The 18,190-nt window shown below is 57.7% G+C and overlaps 7 protein-coding genes across 7 annotated transcripts; 4 read left to right on the top strand and 3 right to left on the bottom strand.

Moving 5' to 3' along the window:
• Positions 1-2,063: 2,063 nt before the first annotated feature.
• Positions 2,064-3,407, top strand: MFIFM68171_08751 (uncharacterized protein; the record flags this gene model as incomplete). Its single annotated transcript, XM_071064170.1, has 1 exon — positions 2,064-3,407. One exon carries the CDS (start codon positions 2,064-2,066, stop codon positions 3,405-3,407), a length of 1,344 nt encoding a protein of 447 aa, XP_070920271.1.
• Positions 3,408-4,679: 1,272 nt separating this feature from the next.
• On the bottom strand, positions 4,680-7,349 carry MFIFM68171_08750 (Myosin heavy chain, skeletal muscle, adult; the record flags this gene model as incomplete). The annotated part of the gene is made up of 2 exons (XM_071064169.1): positions 4,680-5,766; positions 5,830-7,349. The coding sequence occupies 2 exons, from the start codon at positions 7,347-7,349 to the stop codon at positions 4,680-4,682; spliced, it is 2,607 nt and encodes an 868-aa protein (XP_070920270.1).
• A 2,686-nt stretch (positions 7,350-10,035) lies between these two features.
• On the bottom strand, positions 10,036-10,359 carry MFIFM68171_08749 (uncharacterized protein; the record flags this gene model as incomplete). Its single annotated transcript, XM_071064168.1, has 1 exon — positions 10,036-10,359. One exon carries the CDS (start codon positions 10,357-10,359, stop codon positions 10,036-10,038), a length of 324 nt encoding a protein of 107 aa, XP_070920269.1.
• Positions 10,360-11,582: 1,223 nt separating this feature from the next.
• On the top strand, positions 11,583-11,978 carry MFIFM68171_08748 (uncharacterized protein; the record flags this gene model as incomplete). Its single annotated transcript, XM_071064167.1, has 1 exon — positions 11,583-11,978. The coding sequence occupies one exon, from the start codon at positions 11,583-11,585 to the stop codon at positions 11,976-11,978; it is 396 nt and encodes a 131-aa protein (XP_070920268.1).
• A 970-nt stretch (positions 11,979-12,948) lies between these two features.
• Positions 12,949-14,712, top strand: MFIFM68171_08747 (Carboxypeptidase S; the record flags this gene model as incomplete). Its single annotated transcript, XM_071064166.1, has 1 exon — positions 12,949-14,712. One exon carries the CDS (start codon positions 12,949-12,951, stop codon positions 14,710-14,712), a length of 1,764 nt encoding a protein of 587 aa, XP_070920267.1.
• Positions 14,713-15,681: 969 nt separating this feature from the next.
• On the top strand, positions 15,682-16,212 carry MFIFM68171_08746 (uncharacterized protein; the record flags this gene model as incomplete). The annotated part of the gene is made up of 1 exon (XM_071064165.1): positions 15,682-16,212. The coding sequence occupies one exon, from the start codon at positions 15,682-15,684 to the stop codon at positions 16,210-16,212; it is 531 nt and encodes a 176-aa protein (XP_070920266.1).
• A 206-nt stretch (positions 16,213-16,418) lies between these two features.
• On the bottom strand, positions 16,419-17,813 carry MFIFM68171_08745 (uncharacterized protein; the record flags this gene model as incomplete). Its single annotated transcript, XM_071064164.1, has 1 exon — positions 16,419-17,813. The coding sequence occupies one exon, from the start codon at positions 17,811-17,813 to the stop codon at positions 16,419-16,421; it is 1,395 nt and encodes a 464-aa protein (XP_070920265.1).
• Positions 17,814-18,190: the final 377 nt, after the last annotated feature.

Below are 18,190 nucleotides of genomic sequence, written 5' to 3'. Positions count from 1 at the left end.
TCGTAAGCAGTTTATACTTGTATATAATACTAAGGCTAAATACGGTATCCTTGACAAAGATTTATATAATTTCGATGAGACCGGTTTTATAATAGGCATTATTATCCCTACTATAGTAGTTACTACTTCTGATAGCCGTAGTAGGGCTAAATAGGCCTAGCCTGGTAATCGAGAGTGGGCTACAGTTATCCAAGGAGTAAATGCCTTGGATTGGGCTATCCCACTATTCATTATCTTAGCCGGATAATATCACCTCGTTAATTAGTATCGAGAGTGCAACCTTCCGGCCAACTGGTATATTGCAACAACCGATAATGGCTAGACTACCAATGAGAAAGGCACAGATTGGATTCGGTACTTCGATTTCCATACAGCATCTCGTACGAAGGGCAAATACCGGCTGCTGATCCTTGACGGCTACGATAGCTACCATTCCGAAGAATTCGAGACCTACTGCCAGGAGCATAACATTATCACACTTTATATGCCTCCGTATCCTCGTACCTACTTCAGCTATTGGATGTTGGCTGTTTTTCGCTGTTGAAAAAGGCGTATAGCTGCCAGATTGAGCAGTTAATACGGATGAACATCATATATATCAGCAAGTTAGAGTTTCTTTGTGGGTTTAGAGAAGCGTTTTTTGCTTCAATTACAGAAAAGAACATCCAGGGTGGATTTACCGGAGCCGGCCTTATACCGTACGACCTAGAGAGGGTGATATCTGTCGGAAACACGGCACCTCTGAATCTTGGGAAATGACAGTTGTCTTGTCTTGATTGTGTTGATTGGCCCTGTTGTCTTCGTCTGCTATGCCGTCTATCTTTGCTGGAGAGATTGCTCCTTTTATAGACGAGATACGCGTACAGGATGACGTCCGTACAGTGGCGCAGTTAGCTGCCAGCCTGCTTTAGCTGACTAGAATACATGGGTTTGACTCCTGCACTAGATCCTGTGATCCTGATCCTTGGACTAGCGCCTGACCCTTTTGACAATATCTAAGCTGGATGTACGCATTCGGACCCCAATACCCCTAACACCCCCAGCCTCCAGCCTAACTACAGCACTACCTTGGGTCTCCCAAACGCCATATAACCCTCGAGAAGCCACCTCACAGTTAGTACTTATCAAAACTCGAATTTCTAACCATTAAGGCAGCTCTCCAACCTCAATACTAACTGCTGTAGATCGATTAGCTAAAGGTACGATGGCTGTGATGCATGAGGTAGCTCTTCTACGTTCGGAGGTCTCAGTACTACGAAAGGCCAATGAGGGGCTTAGTAAAAGACGGAGAGCAAAAAAAATATATGTGCGGCTTGGAGGGTCACTTACTGTACAAGAAGTATAGGATCTACTGGATCAGAAGGCTGTGGGTGAGCAGGTAATCCAGGAAATACGATAAAATGGTAGTGGTGTAAGGGGGTCTCGTACGAAGATTCGGTGCTGTGGCGTGTGCGGAAAGCCTGGCCATAATGTACGTATGTGCAAGGAGGCTGCAGAATCGTCTGATTCATCTGTTTCCGATTTAGTTATTGTTATTTCCTAGTGTTGTGGTTGTGTAATTGAGGATAGTTATAGTAGGGTAGTGAAATTTCGGCCGCTCGCTTAGATCGGCCGCTCGCTTATCACGCACGTTAAGGGTAAGGGTAATCCAAAACGATTCCCCTCACCCAGGACTCGCGATTGGCCCGGTATTGAATGACAGTAGTTCCTGGTTCCGCTCCTATACTTTATCCAAAAATAGGACTTTGTGCGGAGAGACCCATGTATCTACTTAGCCGGCTATATTGGCTGGCTGGCTGGGTTGCCGTTTGTAACCCAACTTCAGGACAGTTTGAATTTTGAACCCTGAATCTGTTCGGAATACGAGCACCGAGCCAATGTGATCATATGTTCGCCATCTCGCTCCCCAATCTTGGCATCCCGTACGACAGGAGTGCCGAGTCCCTTAGGTTCGCCCCTATAAGATCGGCACCGCCATCCCTTTTTCGGCCGGCCGTCTCGGGACTCAGGCCTCCCTCTCCCTCACCGTAGACCTGCTTGCACACCATTGCCTGCCTTAAACTATGCCGGCAGCAAAGAACTTCTTTGGCACCGTAGCCCTCGCGCTGGCGCTGGCACTGCGCCCGGCCGCCGCCAGCGTAGTCATCCTCCCCGGCGGCGACCCGCTGCCTTTGAGAGCCAGCAGTTCGACCAACGGCTCGTCCGACTACGACGCGCTCCTCCGCAACAGCGCCGAGTTCGAATTTACCAACAGCTCGGTCAAAGTGCTCCTCTCGTCGTACAGCGGCACGCTCGAGCCGCTGGGCGCCGAGACGGCGGACCCGAGCGAGCTCGTCCCGTCGGGCGACTCGTTCGTCCGCAGCGCCATCCAGGCGTGGGGTGAGCACCTGCACCTCGAGATCCGGCCAGAGGAGGTGTGGTTCACCATCCTCACGCAGCTCAGCTACTACATGGAGGCGCACGCCGAGGACGTGCGGCACCTCTTCGTCAAGCACCAGGGCCAGGAGACCATCTACATCGAGGACTACACGTGGACGGAAGTGCTGTGGCGGTTCAAGGACGAGATCCAGGCGCGGGTGCAGACCCCTTGGCTGCGCGACTGGATCGTGCCCGACTTCTCGACGACAACGGCCGACGACGTCATGACGTCCAACATCCTCATGATGGGCCTCATGAAGGCCTACTTCCGCTACGAGGGCGGCATCGTCTGCGGCCTGCCCAGCGTCACGCTGCTCGGCGAGAAGGCCGACTGGGAGAAGCTGTATGCGCGGCTCGACCGGCTGGCCGAGTTCGGCGCCGAGCCCGACGAGTACCGCGCCCGCCTCGCGCCCATCCTCAAGCGGTTCGTGCGGAGCTTCGACGAGCCCGACTCGGACGAGATCCGGACCTTCTGGAGCCAGATCGTGTTTGCGCGCCACCAGGGCTTCTGCGGCGCCTCGCCGCTCGACGTGTCCGGCTGGATCACCGGCTTCCTCTACTGGACCGGCGAGGGGAAGAAGTGGGGCACGGGCGGGGGCGCCGTGGTGACGCTGGACGGGGTGGGCTACGGGATCCACGACATCAGGCGGTTCCCGGCCGGCTACGCCCGCGCTCCCTTCCTCATGCACGACTTTGGCGGCATGGACAAGTACCCCGCCTACGTGGCCGCCGGCACCCTGGGCAAGCGGATCGTCAAGGGCGCGCCCAAGGGATACGCCGAGGCGCTCGCGCGCGCGGGTAAGAACGCCAGCTTGGCGGCTGATGCCAGCCTCCACGGCACGGTACGGCCGCTTTCGGCCTGGATGTTGTATGGCCCGGGCGACCACAACTCGACGGTCAGGCGGGGGTCGGATGAGTATGACTTCGAGTTGTACCTGATTTCTGGGAGCACCCAAAGGAATCTGGGGTCGGGGTGCGGCAGTCCTTGAACGCCCCCCGGGGAAGGGGGTGAGAAAGGGGAAGATTGGCATGTACAATACTTGGGATGTCAAAAGAGGTGAAAATGCCAAATGGAAAGGGCCATGAAATTACATTGGGATTACATTTTCCTCACTCGAAGCCACAATATTCAACCGAAATCCCCGAGGGCGCTTGTTCTGAGCTGGTGTATTTGCTCTCCCGAAAAGGGTTAACGGACAAAGGCGGAGTGCCGCGTGGATAGCCGGCTTGGCACGGGCCGGGAGGATCCCAACCGGAGCTCAGCCCGGCTGATGGCTTCATCCTATTACATGTGGCGGCATTAGCGTCTTGGTAGCATCCTGGGGTTGCATCTGCTCAAGTGGCCGGTGTTGGACTTTATCCGTACATCTATGAACCCCGTAGGTTATTGCCTACTTGGATGCTCTGTCGAGTAGCTCGAAGTAATGGGAGTTGGAATCGCAACATAATTTCATCAAGTGGTACCCGTATAAGTCTAGTTACGGTATTCAGCGGGGGATGGTCACGGGGCGAAGACACGAGCATGACAGGGGGCCTTGTCCAACGATGGGGGATGGGTACCGGTCCCGAAATGTATTTATTTCCCGGATAATAATACTGCGCCTCGTGTCCTGCAGGCTTTGGTAGCGATAGTTAGCGCAAATATGGCCAGGCCTGCCCAGGTGACGTGGGGTGGTAAATTGCTGCGCAGCAGCAGGTTCCCCCAACACACTGAGAACGCTGCGAGGTCCCTCTAAGACCGAAGACAAAGATGCAATGCATCGTGTATTTCTCATCAAGTCAATCTCCCGTTATCGTATTACCGACTCCAGTGCTAAATTATGCGCACCCAAGTCTTTGCAACGACCCGATCCGAACCCGGTGAATGAACCCGATCCCCGATCCCCGTTGCCAATTCATCCCGCGCTTGCTATGCTGCCGATACCCGCCACCCATGTTATGCGTATTAGAGACACAAAGGGAAATCTGGAAATGCAAAAGTCTAGGCCGTCAACTCATCTCGACACACCAATCTGTACAAGCAAAGACGAAAAACTTTTTGGTACGCCGTGGCCTCTCCCGCTCCACCCGCCCCAGGCCACGGCCGCACGAGAGTAAATAAGGAAAAGAAAGGAAAGAGAAAAAGAGGGGAAAGAAGTCATGACTCTTTGATGGGAGATTGTTACAAGATCCACCGACTCAACTCTGAACCCGCTTCCATTACGGCCCGATCGTTATGTCGTCGGGTTTCTGCTCGGTTCTCGGTGCTTTGGCACCTTTTTTTAGTTGTCGTCGGGCCCACTGATCTCAGATGCCGCCATTGCGTGCGACAGGAAATGCGCCGGCTTGCCGCGCGGGCTGCTTCCTCTGCTCTGGTGGCCGCCGCCCGGCATCGACATGGTGCGGGCGCGGCGTGATCCGGGCCGCGGGATGAGGCGCGAGCGCGAGCGCTGCTCCTCGAGCGCCGGGCGCGCCTGCTCCTTGGAGATGACGAGGCCCTGCGTCATGGACATGAGCTCGCCGTTCTCGACGCAGCACATGCTGGGCCAGACGACGAGGAGGATCTCGTCGGGGTCGACGTCCCCCTCCATCATGTCGTCCATGTGGCTGTGCTCCGATGCGTGGAACGAGTCTGCCGCGTCAGCGGCGCCGGCGATCTCGGACGGTGTCCCGGTGGCCTCGACCGTCTCGAGCCTGTCGTCGATGATGTCGTCTGGCTCATCGGTGTGACGGCCGTCCCGGCCGCCCTCGGCCGCCTCGGCGAACTCGGGCAGCTCCAGCACCTGCCAGTCGAAGTCGTCGTACGGTGGGCCAAAGTACGGCTCGATCTTCATCTGCGCGAGCTGGATGCGCATCCACTGCTCGCACGCGAGCTTGCAGGCGGCTTCGAGGCCGGAGCAGAAGGCCTCGAACTGCAGCGCGCTGAGCAGGTGCTGCACGAGCCACGACACCTCGCGCACCACCATCTTGACGCGCCGGGCGCCCTGCTCCATCTGCCGCTCCGGCATCATCGACATGAGCGTGGCGCGCATGTGCGCCTCGCGCGTCGGGTCCTCGTCCTCCAAGGCGCGCAGGAACTTGACCAGGTTCTCGTCGTCGTCGTCGAGCAGGTACACGGGGCGGAAGAGATGCTTGTGCATGGCCCGCGAGAGCACGGCCAGCACGGCGCTGATGCGCATGCCCTTGGCCGCCGGCGTGTTGGACTGCGGGAGCGGGATCTGGAGCTGCGTGGCGTGCTTGAGATAGGGCGAGTTGCGCAGGTTGGTCCAGCAGGACGGGTCGTGCAGGATATTGTCGTCAATGTCCGGTCGGAAGGTTCCCTCCACCAGGGTGACGATGGTGGTCCAGATCTTGTCAAGAACCGTGACGCTGAGCAAATGTGTCAGTTACACACGACGGTCCGGTTGGAGGGGTTCCCGGGCTATGACTTACTAGATGTCATCATTCTCACTGTGAAGAACGATGCGGTACTGCTCGAGGTCGGTGAGCTTTCCGCTCGTGACGTGGAGGTTCTGCTCCGTGTCATCCAGCCGCGCCTGCAGATCCCGGCCGTGCGCCTCGGCACTGTCCGCCCGCTCGCTCTCGGCCGTGAGCTTTCCGTGTAGGTCCTCGATCTCGGCGTTCCTCTCCTCGACCGTCTGCTGGAGCGAGGCGATCTGCTCCTCGGCGGCGCGCAGGGACTCCTGCAGGCTCTCGATATCATTGTTCTTCTGAACAAGCGTCTCATTCAGGGAAACGATCTCCTGTCTCGCCGCCTTGAGATCCTCCTCGAGCTTCTGCTTCTCGCCCTCCAGGGTAGCGATCTTGTCCTGCAACGAAGCGATCTCGGCCTCGTTGTCAGCCTTGACTTGCTCCAGGCCAGCCTTGGCTTCCTCGAGGTCGGCGACGTTGCCCTTGAGCGTGGCAATCTCGGCCTCATTGTTAGCCTTGACTTCCTCGAGCCCAGTCTTGGCCTCGGTCAGCTCTGTGATCTCCTCTGCGGCCTTAGCAGCGGCAGCGGCAGCAGCCTCCTCGCCGAGCCTCTTCTCCTCCTCGACAGCGGCCTTGGCAGCCTCGAGATCCGCATACTCAGCCTCCTTGGTGGCCTTCATCTCGGCGAACTCGGCTTCCTTAGCGGCCTTCATCTCGGCGAACTCGGCCTCTTTGGTGGCCTTCATCTCGGCGAATTCGGCTTCCTTGGTGGCCTTCATCTCCGCAAACTCGGCTTCTTTGGCCGCCTTCATCTCGGCAAATTCCGTCTCCTTAGTCGTCTTCATCTCGTCGAACTCGGTCTCCTTGGTCGTCTTCATCTCTGTGAACTCGGCCTCTTTGGCCGCCTTCATCTCTGCGAACTCGGCCTCCTTGGCTGCCTTCATCTCCGCATACTCAGCCTCCTTGGTGGCCTTCAGCTCTGCATACTCGGCCTCCTTGGTGGCCTTCAGCTCTGCATACTCGGCCTCTTTGGTGGCCTTCAGTTCGGCATACTCGGTCTCCTTTGTTGTCTTCATCTCCTCGAACTCGGCCTCCTTGGAGGCCTTCATTTCGGCAAATTCGGTCTCCTTAGTTGCCTTCATCTCGGCGAACTCCCTGGAGGCGGTCTCGGCGGCTTCGGCGGCATTGTGTCTCGTCTCGTCGAGAGCCCTCTGCGTGTCCTCGAGGTCACCTTCTAACCTCGTCCTGGCGGCGCTGAGCTGGACAATCTCCTGGACCTTCTCCTGCACGAGGAGCTCGAGCTCCTGCTTCTCCTTGTCGAGCTCGGCTTTCTGGGCCTCGAGATCATTGCGGAACTTCCGATACTCCTCGAGGACGACCTGGTGCGAGCTGGAGAGCTTGTTATTCTGCTCCTTGACGTAGAGGAACTCGCTGAAGACGTCGGCCACGAGCTTGTAGTTGGGGTCCGACGTCAGGTCGCGGATGGCGCGGACCAGGCCGTCGACCGCCTGGGTGGGGTCGGCGTCGACGTGAGAACCCATCTTCGGCTTAGATGCGGTTGGAGCCGCAGGTGGCCTAGTGCTGGTGGAGTAGGAAGAAGAACTGCGAACTCTTGCGGTAGCCAGTTTGGGCGGGCCGTCCGGGACTCGATGGGACGGCGAGGTAGAGAGGGGAAGAAAGAGAAAGGAAGGGGGACTAAGAGAAGGGAAGGGACCGAGAAGAGAAGAGACGAGAGAGAGAAGAGAAGAGAGGAGAAGAGAAGAGAAGAGGGGGAGAGGAAATGAAAGACAAAGAAGCAGAAAAGGGGCCAATGAGGGCTTTTAATTAGGTAGTGGTATGGTGGTTGACGCTATCGTGGGGTCACGATGGTCTGGGCGTCCAATCTTGAAGCGAAGCTTTGTGAGGGGATGGTGTGCGGCGGTGGAATTGGACGACACACGGTTGGCTATATACCGTGAGGACGACGTGGGCCTCCTGCCTCGAGGTACCGGATGACGACTGGGGGAAGAGGCTGAGGGGGGGGGACAGGAATTGGAAGCTCGGGGTGGCTGGCATTGAGTCACCACGCAAGCAATCGAGCAATCACCAAGAAACAACAGATCACCAGACTTGGGCCGTCCTGGCAAATTGTGCGTGTCAATTGGGCTCAAAGGCAGCCGCAGAACGCAGGCGGACGCAGACGGGTGCAGGCGGGTGCAGGCGGGTGCAGGAGTGGTTCATCTCGATGGGGGCTCTCCACCCGCCCGCTGGCCCATCACAGCATGCCAAATGTGGCAGCAGCACCAGGGCCCCAGCCTGGCATCCAACCAACGCGTCTGCAGGGAAAATTCCGGCACGGTTTGGAAGGCCTTCCGCCTCGCCCATCTGCAGCGGCTTGGCTCGAAACAGGCTTGGGCTGTCCGGTTGTCGTCTGGTTGTCGTCTGGTTGTCGTTGATGGGGCTCCATCGAGGCTCTTGACGTGGCAGCAGCGATCGCCAACCCTCTGTCGCAGCGTCGCACTTGGCGCTGATTGGGCCCACCACGCGCATGAGACTCCGCAACCTCCGGCTCAGTGGCCAGTGGAGACGCAGCCAGCGTGCAAGACGCCTTCAAGAGTCTCGCAGACCTTTAACCCCCTTTCAGCCTGCATGACGCTCTCCCCGTGACTGGCCACCGCTGGCACCCAATCTGTTCCACTGCACCTCCAAAACCCCTCGGCCGTCGGCGCCGGTGAGCTGGGTCTTACCGTCTCTCGCCCAGTTCTCCGCCAACCGCGCTGTGGGCCGTGCCTCTGGCCAAGGATTTGGGCCCGCAGCAGCCAGCGCCCAAAGCCCAGACCGGACGCATGGCCAACTGGCACCCCATTGCCGGATGCCAATTGATGATAACGGAGGGCTAGGGGGCCTCAGCCCGTCGCAGCCCGAACCGGGTCTGCCGCACCTGAGCCGGATGCATCCGTCCCCCGAAATTGGCTCCTCAATCTCGCCTCCGTGCCACGTCGGTGTCGGCCTCGGACTGCTCATCTCCATGCTGCCCTCATCTGTCGATGGCCTCGAACCTCTCGCTCGCCGTCTCCAGCCGAGGCTGGCCCCTTTCCTTCCTTCATTCGTCCTTCTATACACCGCCTCGTGTCCCCTAAACAGCTCTTATTACTGTCAGCATGATGAGAGAGAGAGCCAATTCGCTTGTTTCATCACGGCCAGCCTCCCCGTCATCTGACCCCCGCATGCATTGAACCCACCCGACTCGCTGCTCTGCAGCTCTGCAGCCGTTGCCAGCATCAGCAGCCTCATTCTCCGCCTCGCAAACGATGATTACCGTTGCAACCCAATGGACCGGCATGGCTCATTCCGACCGCACTGAGGAAACGTAAGGTGATTGGCGGCCAAATGTTTGTGTTTATTGGTCAATTCGGAGCAAATCCGATGAGCATGTTGCCTTTTTTTTTTTTTTTTTCCCGGCGTCAATCTGTTCGTGATGCTGCTGCTCGAACACAGATCGATCACAGGTTCCACCGCTCAAGTCAGAACGCACCAGCCACGTCCCTCGCGAGTGGTTTATTCAGAAGCGACGTGTCTTCTGTTATGAGTAACATTTTCCCTACATTCGACCGTTTGCATCCACCAACTCTTGGGTGTTCCTTGTTGGCATCGCGCAGTTCCGGCCTGTGGCTCGACCAGATCCCACTGCAAACCTCCGCGAACGACACTTTTCCCCGAATCCCACCCGAGAACTCCACGACATGAGGTCACTTGTGTGGGATGATCACAGGTTTGCTCGTCCACCCTGAAATCCGCGATACGAGTGAGACCGTACCCTCCGTCCGCCACCCGATATCCGCGACCGAGGAACTACCTTGATCCCTCGTTCGATGCGACTGCAGAGCAGCACGGCAACCGAGTACCCGATAAATAGCACAATCTCGCCGCAGCCACATAAGAAGGCCCCTAGGATCGTGTCCGTTTGCGCCAGTCCGCCAGCCTACCCGTCATGCTAACGGGCACCCGAAATGACCCGCGAGATGCTTCTGAAAATAACCAGAAATGGGTGGAGTGGGCTGACCGCCTGGGAGAGACAACGTCGCTCCCGATCGGGATCGGGGAGCGTCGTCATGCGAGTCATCCTGTGAAGGCGCAGGGATCAGTCGCAACGGGCTTCGGTTGGTGATTCTGTGCACACGTGATGCTATACGCGTTGTCGCATTTTTGCGTGTTACAAGTGCTGCCGTTCAAGTGCGGATGACCCGTTCAAAGCATTTGGAAAAAGTCCCGCCGCTCTTGCTCTTCCCGTTCCGCTTGCCGCCGGCGCTCGGCCTCGTCCGAATTGCCGGTGACCTCGTCCTTAGACTTGGTCCCTTCTTCGGCCAGGGTTGTCAATGTGGGGACCGTGCGGCCAGAGTAGCGCGAATACGCCGGGGGCGCGTCCGGTTCCAGGGTTGGGGAGCCAGCCGGCGCGGGCATGGTGGCATCCGGAGGCGGCGCATTGCGCGACGGCTTCTCGTTGATGCCAGTAGCATTGTCGGTTTTTTCCTTTTTCTTCGCGAAGCAGAACAGTCCCAAACAGCCCGCCATGGTTTCTCAGCTGCGTGTTGGCTGCTCGCCGATGATGTTATCGGGTCGAGCTCAGGGATGACAAGGAGCAGGGACCTTGGGGAAGGTCGAGTATCAGGCGCACGTCAAGGAGCGGGGCGCTGGGTGAGTATCGACACCGGTCTTAAGCAAACATGCCCGAACTCGTCATTATTTGCAGAATAAAGAGCACGGAGAAGCTGCGAAGATGGCAATGGGGGGGAGGGGGGGGACAATCGCTTTATTGAGAAGCGCCGCAGGTCGAGTCCTCGAGTGTTCCGTCTCTGGCCAGTACCTGACAAGGGTTCATTCACCCGTGTCATCCCGCGTAATTACATTTGACTTCACGTGAAAGGCCCTCTTCCCTTGCGCTGGGACTGCCCGCCCCGCCTTCAGCCTGGCAATCAAGCCTTGCAGATGCATCCCGTTTCTCAGTTCTCGACTGAGTTCTCTGCTTAGAACAGCATAAGTATTCTCGAACATAGACAGTCTCTATGAAGAATCCTCTCAGTGTCTCCAGCTCTTCGAATGGACAGGCCACACCCGGTGCCGCAATTAGGCCGCAATAGTTCCACCTCATCCGAGTCGCGTGAGCAAGAAGATCGTTCACATGTTCATGGATCTGTCGCAAATTCGAGCGAACCAGCATGCGGTGGTGGATCTACACAAAATTGCTTAATCTCACAACCCAGCCTTCCCCGTGGGGAAAGCGTGGCGTTTTCGGAAGCGGCCCGTGGCGCCCAGGGTTCATTTCCACCTTCCGGACTAAACCGAGAAGCTCACCGCTCAGCAAGAGAAGCAAGATGAGGGAGAACCCCGCGATATTGTGACACAATGGTCGGCAGACCGGACAACTTGCTGGCATGGAGCAGCAAACTGACACGTTTGCGACTTGACGTAACGCAGTCGCCTGCGTGTTGCACGGAACCGTTCTCTGAAATGTTATAAAGATGGCCGGTGAGCGCTCAGCTGTCAGCCTCCAAACTGCGCGTGATCAAGGTGCAAGCAAAGCTGTCGACCCTGCACAACCATTTCCGCAGCCCGCTCCACCGCTAATAAGCAACATGTGCTACGCGATCGATGTATTTTATACGTGCCAAGGCAAATGCCTCTCCAGGAACGGGAAAAAGTTCACCGCTGTTTTTGACGGCCTACGAACAGATCTGCATTACATTCAACTGTGCTGGGCCACGCAAATCGGCCAATCTTGCATGGGGCTCACGCCCATGGAGTCGTACGTGTTCAGCTACCCCCTCAAGTGCTGGGCGTGCCAGACAGCCTGGGCAGAAGCCATGTGGCCCAAGACGCTCGACTCGCTCACGGTGCAGGTGAGACTGCGGACGATCTACGGCTCCCTGGAAAGTGAGCGCGAGGTTAGGCGAAGGGTTGATCGAGTCATAGACGAGGTCAAGCAATTTATCGGCAGGTGTAACCAAGAAGCAGCGACCAAGGAAAACGCTCTGGACGCTGAGCTACAGCTTATCCTCCGGGACATCCATAGAGGGCCTTGCACAGCCGCCGAATGCCAGGCGCGGCTAGATAGAGTTGCGCAACCGGTTGATTATGTGAAGTTTGAGAATGACCGGAAACACATCATCGAGAACTCCAGGGGTGGCGCCTGAAGTTAAAGCAGCCAGAGCCGAGTTTGTGTTGCCGTAATCAGCCCACATCCAGCGGTTCCTACCTACGCTCAAGACACGACTGATTAGCACGAACATTCCGGCATTTCCCCGGCAAGCTATCCAGAGGCCCGTTTGTCAAACTCGGCGCCAGGCCGGAAATTGGTGGTTAGTATCCGCGAAACAATCGAATTCGGCTGGGAGAGCGGAGTCTTCGGATGGCATACGTGGTCTTTATTACCGCCTAGTATGGGAGTGGGTTGGTTAGTCATTACCCAGACCTTAGTACCAGCGTCGTCATTCATGACTTCTCAACATCTAGTCAGACGCCATAGTGACCAAGCGTACAGGTACTGTTGTCATAATGGCGCCTAGCCGGGCACTACCCATCCCATAACTTAAGCCTGCAGTTTCTAGCACTAACTAGCGCAGTGCCAAATGGCGGCAATATCATGATTTTGGACCTCCCATTTTCGCAGCGCAGTGAAGGTCGGATTCCGCAAAGCTCCCGCCGGGATTTTCCCCACAAAACACTGTTCTCGATTCGCCGGCTCGGATCTGAGATGATGGGCGTGCGTCCTTCATTACCTTGAATATTCCTTTCTTCCACCCCGCTCTCGGAGATCGGCCGGGGGTCTGCGCGGTTGACTTTCTGAGAACTCTAGGGCTCTATCGCGGCCCAAGAGTTGGTTTTTCACAAGCATGGTGGTGCAGATTGGAAACACCGTACTTCAACCGGTAGCTAATAGAGCATTTAGGTGCTGCTGAGGAAGGAAGGTGTGGGAAACCAGTTTTCTACACGGCCCAGCTCGGACAGTCGTTCGGCTTGATGACTCCCGAGGGACCGACCTCGGACTGAGTCAGCTCCACCATAGTAGGCTTCGCTTTGCCACGGCTCTTCGCGTCACCGCTAACCCTCGAATCAAGCACCACCGGAACTAAACACCGCCGTCACGATCCGGCCAGCCACGAAATGAAGTCGACGGCAGCCCCGGCCTTGCCATTGACAGCAACTCCTCTACATGGGAGTCGCAAGGCGTCGCGCAAGAGATGCTTTGCGCTGCTAGTGATTGTGCTCCAGCTTCTACTGATTTTGTTTTTGGTTACGCCAAACGTTGCCCCGCTCGCTTTCCTTGACGACGTGATCCCACGGCCGTTGCTAGGCCAAGAAGCTGATTTCAGATCGGGATGCCCCCAGTCTGATTCCTTATTTCCCCCAAAAGAACCGGTACTCGATAAGCTGTACGACCGTATTTCAGGCGCTGCTTTCCGGAATGCCAGCATCGCCCGCCTCTCGGGCGCTGTCCGTGTCAAGACCGAGTCTTTCGACGACCTAGGCCCCGTAGGGGAGGATCCGAGGTGGGATGTCTTCTACGACTTCTATCAATATCTGGAGATGACATTTCCTCTCATCCACAAGAAGCTCCTGGTTGAGAAGGTTAACACATACGGCTTGCTCTACACGTGGAAGGGCGACGACGAGTCGCTGAAACCTACTCTCCTCATGGCTCACCAGGACACGGTGCCAGTTCCACCTGAGACAGTCGATTCCTGGACATACCCGCCGTGGAGCGGCGCCTACGATGGTAAATACATCTGGGGCCGTGGCGCCAGTGACTGCAAGAACCAGCTCATTGCCCTGATGGAGACGCTGGAATTGCTTCTCGAGGCGGACTTCAAACCTAAGCGGACAATTCTCCTTTCCTTCGGCTTTGACGAGGAGTGCTCGGGCACCCGCGGGGCTGCGCGACTGGCTGCCTTCATCGAGGAGCGCTACGGAAAGGACGGCATTGCAGCAATTGTTGATGAGGGGAGTGGCTTAGAGGAGACGTGGGGGACTCTCTTCGCTAAGCCGGGCACGGCCGAGAAGGGTGCCACCGACGTGTACATCACAGTTCGGGCGCCAGGCGGCCACTCGTCGATCCCGCCCGACCACACAAGCATCGGCATCCTCAGTGAACTGATCACCAAAATCGAGGCCGAGCAGTACCAGACCCTTCTGGTGGACGAGAACCCTTACTACACCCAGCTCCAATGCGGTGCTGCCTACTCACCAGAGTTCCCTAGCAAATTGAAGAAGCTGCTAGCACGGCGAGGCTCATCTGCCCTCCGCGGCACCTGCAAGGCCAAGCCCGATTATCTGGCGATCGAAGCCGCCAAACAGGGCCCAGACATCAAGTACCTCATGCAGACCTCACAGGCCGTCGATGTCATCTCGGGCGGTGTCAAGATTAACGCTCTGCCGGAGCGGGCTTCGGTCATCGTCGATCACCGCATTAACGTCGGCGAGACCAGGCAGGTTGTCAGAGACCGACTGACGTCGGTTGCTGGCGCCGTGGCCAAGAAGTACAACCTGACGCTTCACGCATTTGACGGAAAGGAAGAGCCGTCGTCCATCATGCTTGAGCACTCGACGCACGAGCTCGAAGTCGCACCCGTCACTCCGGCTGATGCGTCTGTCGAGGGTCCCTTTGCAGTTCTCGCCGGTACTGTCCGCGCCCTGTACGGCCAGGACATCATTGTCACGCCGGGGATTATGACGGGCAACACCGACACGCGGTACTACTGGGACCTGAGCAGACACATCTTCCGCTTCGCGCCCGGTTTCGACCCCGAGGACGGACTCGGCTGGGAGGGGATCCATACGGTCGACGAGAGGGTTAGCGTGACGAACCACATCAACTCTGTCAAATGGTTCATGCTCTTTGTCCGGAACATGGATGAGGCCAACTTGTAGCTTACCTAATAACAAAAGAAGCGAAGGCCAGAACGTGTGTATCACGCATGTTGAGATATCTCGGGCCCGAGATGGGTCGTAGATCCCGATCATCTCAGCCAATGTTGCTAGGACATTGAACACACATCTGCCTCACCGCAAAATAGATGGGAGCTCCTGGTGCTGTTGGATAAAGGGACGCGGATTTCAAGCGCCTACGAGGACGAATCAGATTCAGATGCTCGAGTAAACATTGATAATGTACGCTGCGTTTACCACTGCAGTCTGTTCATTGCATATATAGACCAAAGACTGGCAACTTTGTTGTATCCCCATCCATGCATGGCCAGCGGGATTATCTGCACGAACCCGAACTTGACCATCGATCGGAATCAAGTTTCAAAAAGGCGACACAGCATATCGTACCCACCAATTGCTGGCCAGCATCTCGCTCGCGGCCGACGATTATTCGCTGCGGACAAAGCAGGTGGAGGGCTTCCGGTGGCTCTTGGCACGATATGCGGGCTTCGGCGCCGAAGCAGAGTGGCATCGTATCACATCGCTTTGCGAGGTGGGTATGGACGATCCGGCTTTTCCGGGACGAGGATTCAACGGCACCCCGATGAAACTAATCCCTATGAAAACAACGATTGTTTCTCGTTTGGGAGTAGCCAGGTCCGGAATTCTGGAATGTCTGCCACCTCCTAAGCTAGCCCGGCGGCCTTTCTAGCGGCCATTGACCGAAAGTTTAGAGGGCTGGCTAGGCAAAACTAAAACGGCAATGTCTGTTGGCGCCGCGCTCGGGTGCACAACGTGGACCATCGGGATGCAAACCGGCGGGCTGGGCCGCTTGGGAGCCGGGCTATAAAAAGCGGCCTGGGCTCCCCACGGCCCCTTTTAGGGGCTTGTCGTATTTGATCAAAGTGCTAGGTTCAAGGACACCGGAATTCTCCAGGGCGGGGCTCGACACAGACCACCCCGATCCTCAACATGCCGTCCATCTCGTTCTCGTCACTCGGCGGTGCAGACCGCTGGGTCGACAGCGTCGTGTCCTCCATACAGGCCCGGCAGATTCCTGACGCGGCCGGGGGCCCACCCTTTACATTTTCTGACCCGACAGACGCGGCCAATGTCTATACTGGGCCGTACGACCGGAGTGGATCAAGAGAAGGCGGCGACGGCGTGAACCTCTCGCCTGGCATTCTCGGAGCCCTCATCGTGTCCGTTCTCGCATTCTTTGCCCTCATTACCGGTCTCTGCGCCTACCGCGACCACCAATGGCGGAAAAGCGCCAAGAAGCTCGAAGCCGCCATGAAGGAAAACCCGTCGGTCATAGGCTCTGTAGCCGGGACCGTCGAACCGCCACCGCCATACGACGCAGTACATCTCCCGTACCGACACCCAGCTGCAGTACACCAATGGGATCGCCCGAGGGGTATCAGTGACGGGGAAGAGGGCATCGAGCTGCATCCGACGGTCACGAACGGCATGGAACCGGGACGGCAAAGCCAGAGGAGATGATGGAGCAAGTGAAAATATTGGGATGGCATGAGAACAGGAGACTACAGGAGTCATGAGATGTACGGCTTTCCAGGATCCTTTTTGTAGATGATGGCTACCAGTATTGTTAATCGACCTCTCTAGCGTAGACCCCACCAAACTCTGAGCTCCCCTCCGCACCAACAACCATCACCAGCCCCCCCCTGGTCGGCCAGCCACACTGAAGCTCACTCCACCGCCTTGGGGATCTCAAACTCCTCCACCCGCCCGTACCTCTCCCTCCCCCACCGGCCCAACCCATCCCGCAACGCCTCCGCAAACCCCGCATCGAACTCCGTCCCCGTCTCCCACCCGGCCAACCTCCCAGTGCGCCACGCCAACCACCGCTCTGCCGCCGGCCCACCATCGCCATCGCCATCACTATCACCCCTCAACAACCCCACCGCCACATCCACCACCACCACCTTACCTTCCCCGTTCCCAGGCCCACCTTCTACCCGCTCGGGGTCATCGACCATGTACAGGGCAGTAGCGCCGCACACGCCGCAGAAGCCGCGCGTGACGTTGTGCGAGGAGCGGTACGTCCGGAGCGAGGCGTAGCCTCCGCCTTCTCCACCTTCTCCTCCTCCTCCTCCTCCTCCTCCTCCTCGCGCGCTTCCGAGATCGAGCGGCGGTGGCGGTGGCGGGCGGAGCGACGCCAGTGGGACAAAGGTCCACGGCACGGCGTGCGCGCCGCTGGTCAGCCGGCAGTCGGCGCACAGGCAGAGCGTGGCTACGCGTTTTGCGGTGGTCGCTTGCTTTTCGCCTGCTGGGCGGGCTGGGTTGTTGCTGCTCCTGCTCCTGCTATTGCTGCTGGTGCTACTGCTGGTGGTGGTGGTGGTGTGGAGGAAGCGGGAGAGGAAAGGGTCCGCCGACTCGGAGGCGGTCGGCCGCGGGATCGTGAAGGATATGCCGCCGCAGTGGCATTGGGCTCGGAGGCGGCGGCCGACGTCTGCTTCGTTTTCTTCTTCTTCGCCCTTACTAGGTTTGTGATGTTGGGGTGGTGGTGAAGATGAGGATGATGGCGGCGGTGGGGATGGGGAGAGGGGGTATTTGGGGTCGTTGGGCGGGGGGTCCCAGACGTGGATGTTGCGGTTGTTGATGCGCGGCAGCCAGGTGGCGAGGTTGACACCGCCTGGCCCGCCGGCGGAGTTGGTGAAGATGTGGGTGCGGATCTGGAAAGTGTCTTCGCCGTGGCTGCTGAAGATGGAGGTTGCGACGTGCCACTCGGGCTTGCCCGTCTCCGGGTCGGGCTGGAGGTTGCGGTCGCCAATGTGGCAGCCACATGTGCGGCAGAAGAAGCGCTCGGCGGCTGCCCGCGCGTGGGTGTAGCCTGTGAGAGAGGAGGCTATCGAGGATGACGCGATGAACTGCGGCTCGACGCCCTTAGGGAGCGGAGCGTGGAATGTGCAGAGGGTTCCATGGGTATAACGGCAGATGTGGCAGTGGCAGAGGTGCACCGGGAGGGGCAGGGCGGATGTCGGGACCGTGACGATGAAGTGGACCGATTTGCAGTGGCATTGAGCAGTGAGACTCTTGTTCGCTCCGGTGAGCTGGTGCGGGAGGTGGAGGTCTGCGGCCATGTTGATAGCAATTTGCGCTCTGAGACGCGAGTTGGTGCCTTGTGTGAGATTGAGACGCTGGGAACTCCAAGCTCTAAGCTCCAGACTCGAGGGTTGCGTCATAAAGGAGCCAAGTCACAATGAACCCCGCATAGCGGCATCACGCTTCGTTCTTTTCATTCCCGCTGCGCATCATACTCACCAACTCGCATCAATCAATCAAGCATGGCCTGCGCACCAATACATCGCCATGTCATTTTCGATATTTGCGGACATCACCGTGGGGCTGATCTCAGGTGGCTGATTTTATTTCCGAAGTCTGACACCGAGAGCATTGAAGCGCTCTGCAGCTCGCACGTGGAATTAGATCTGTAGACTGATGCCGCCTCACCACGACC

The sequence above is a fragment of the Madurella fahalii genome (assembly GCF_045866475.1).
Source record: "Madurella fahalii IFM 68171 DNA, scaffold_5, whole genome shotgun sequence".
NCBI classification, from domain to species: Eukaryota; Fungi; Ascomycota; class Sordariomycetes; order Sordariales; genus Madurella; species Madurella fahalii.
This window is presented reverse-complemented; position numbering and strand designations above follow the sequence as displayed.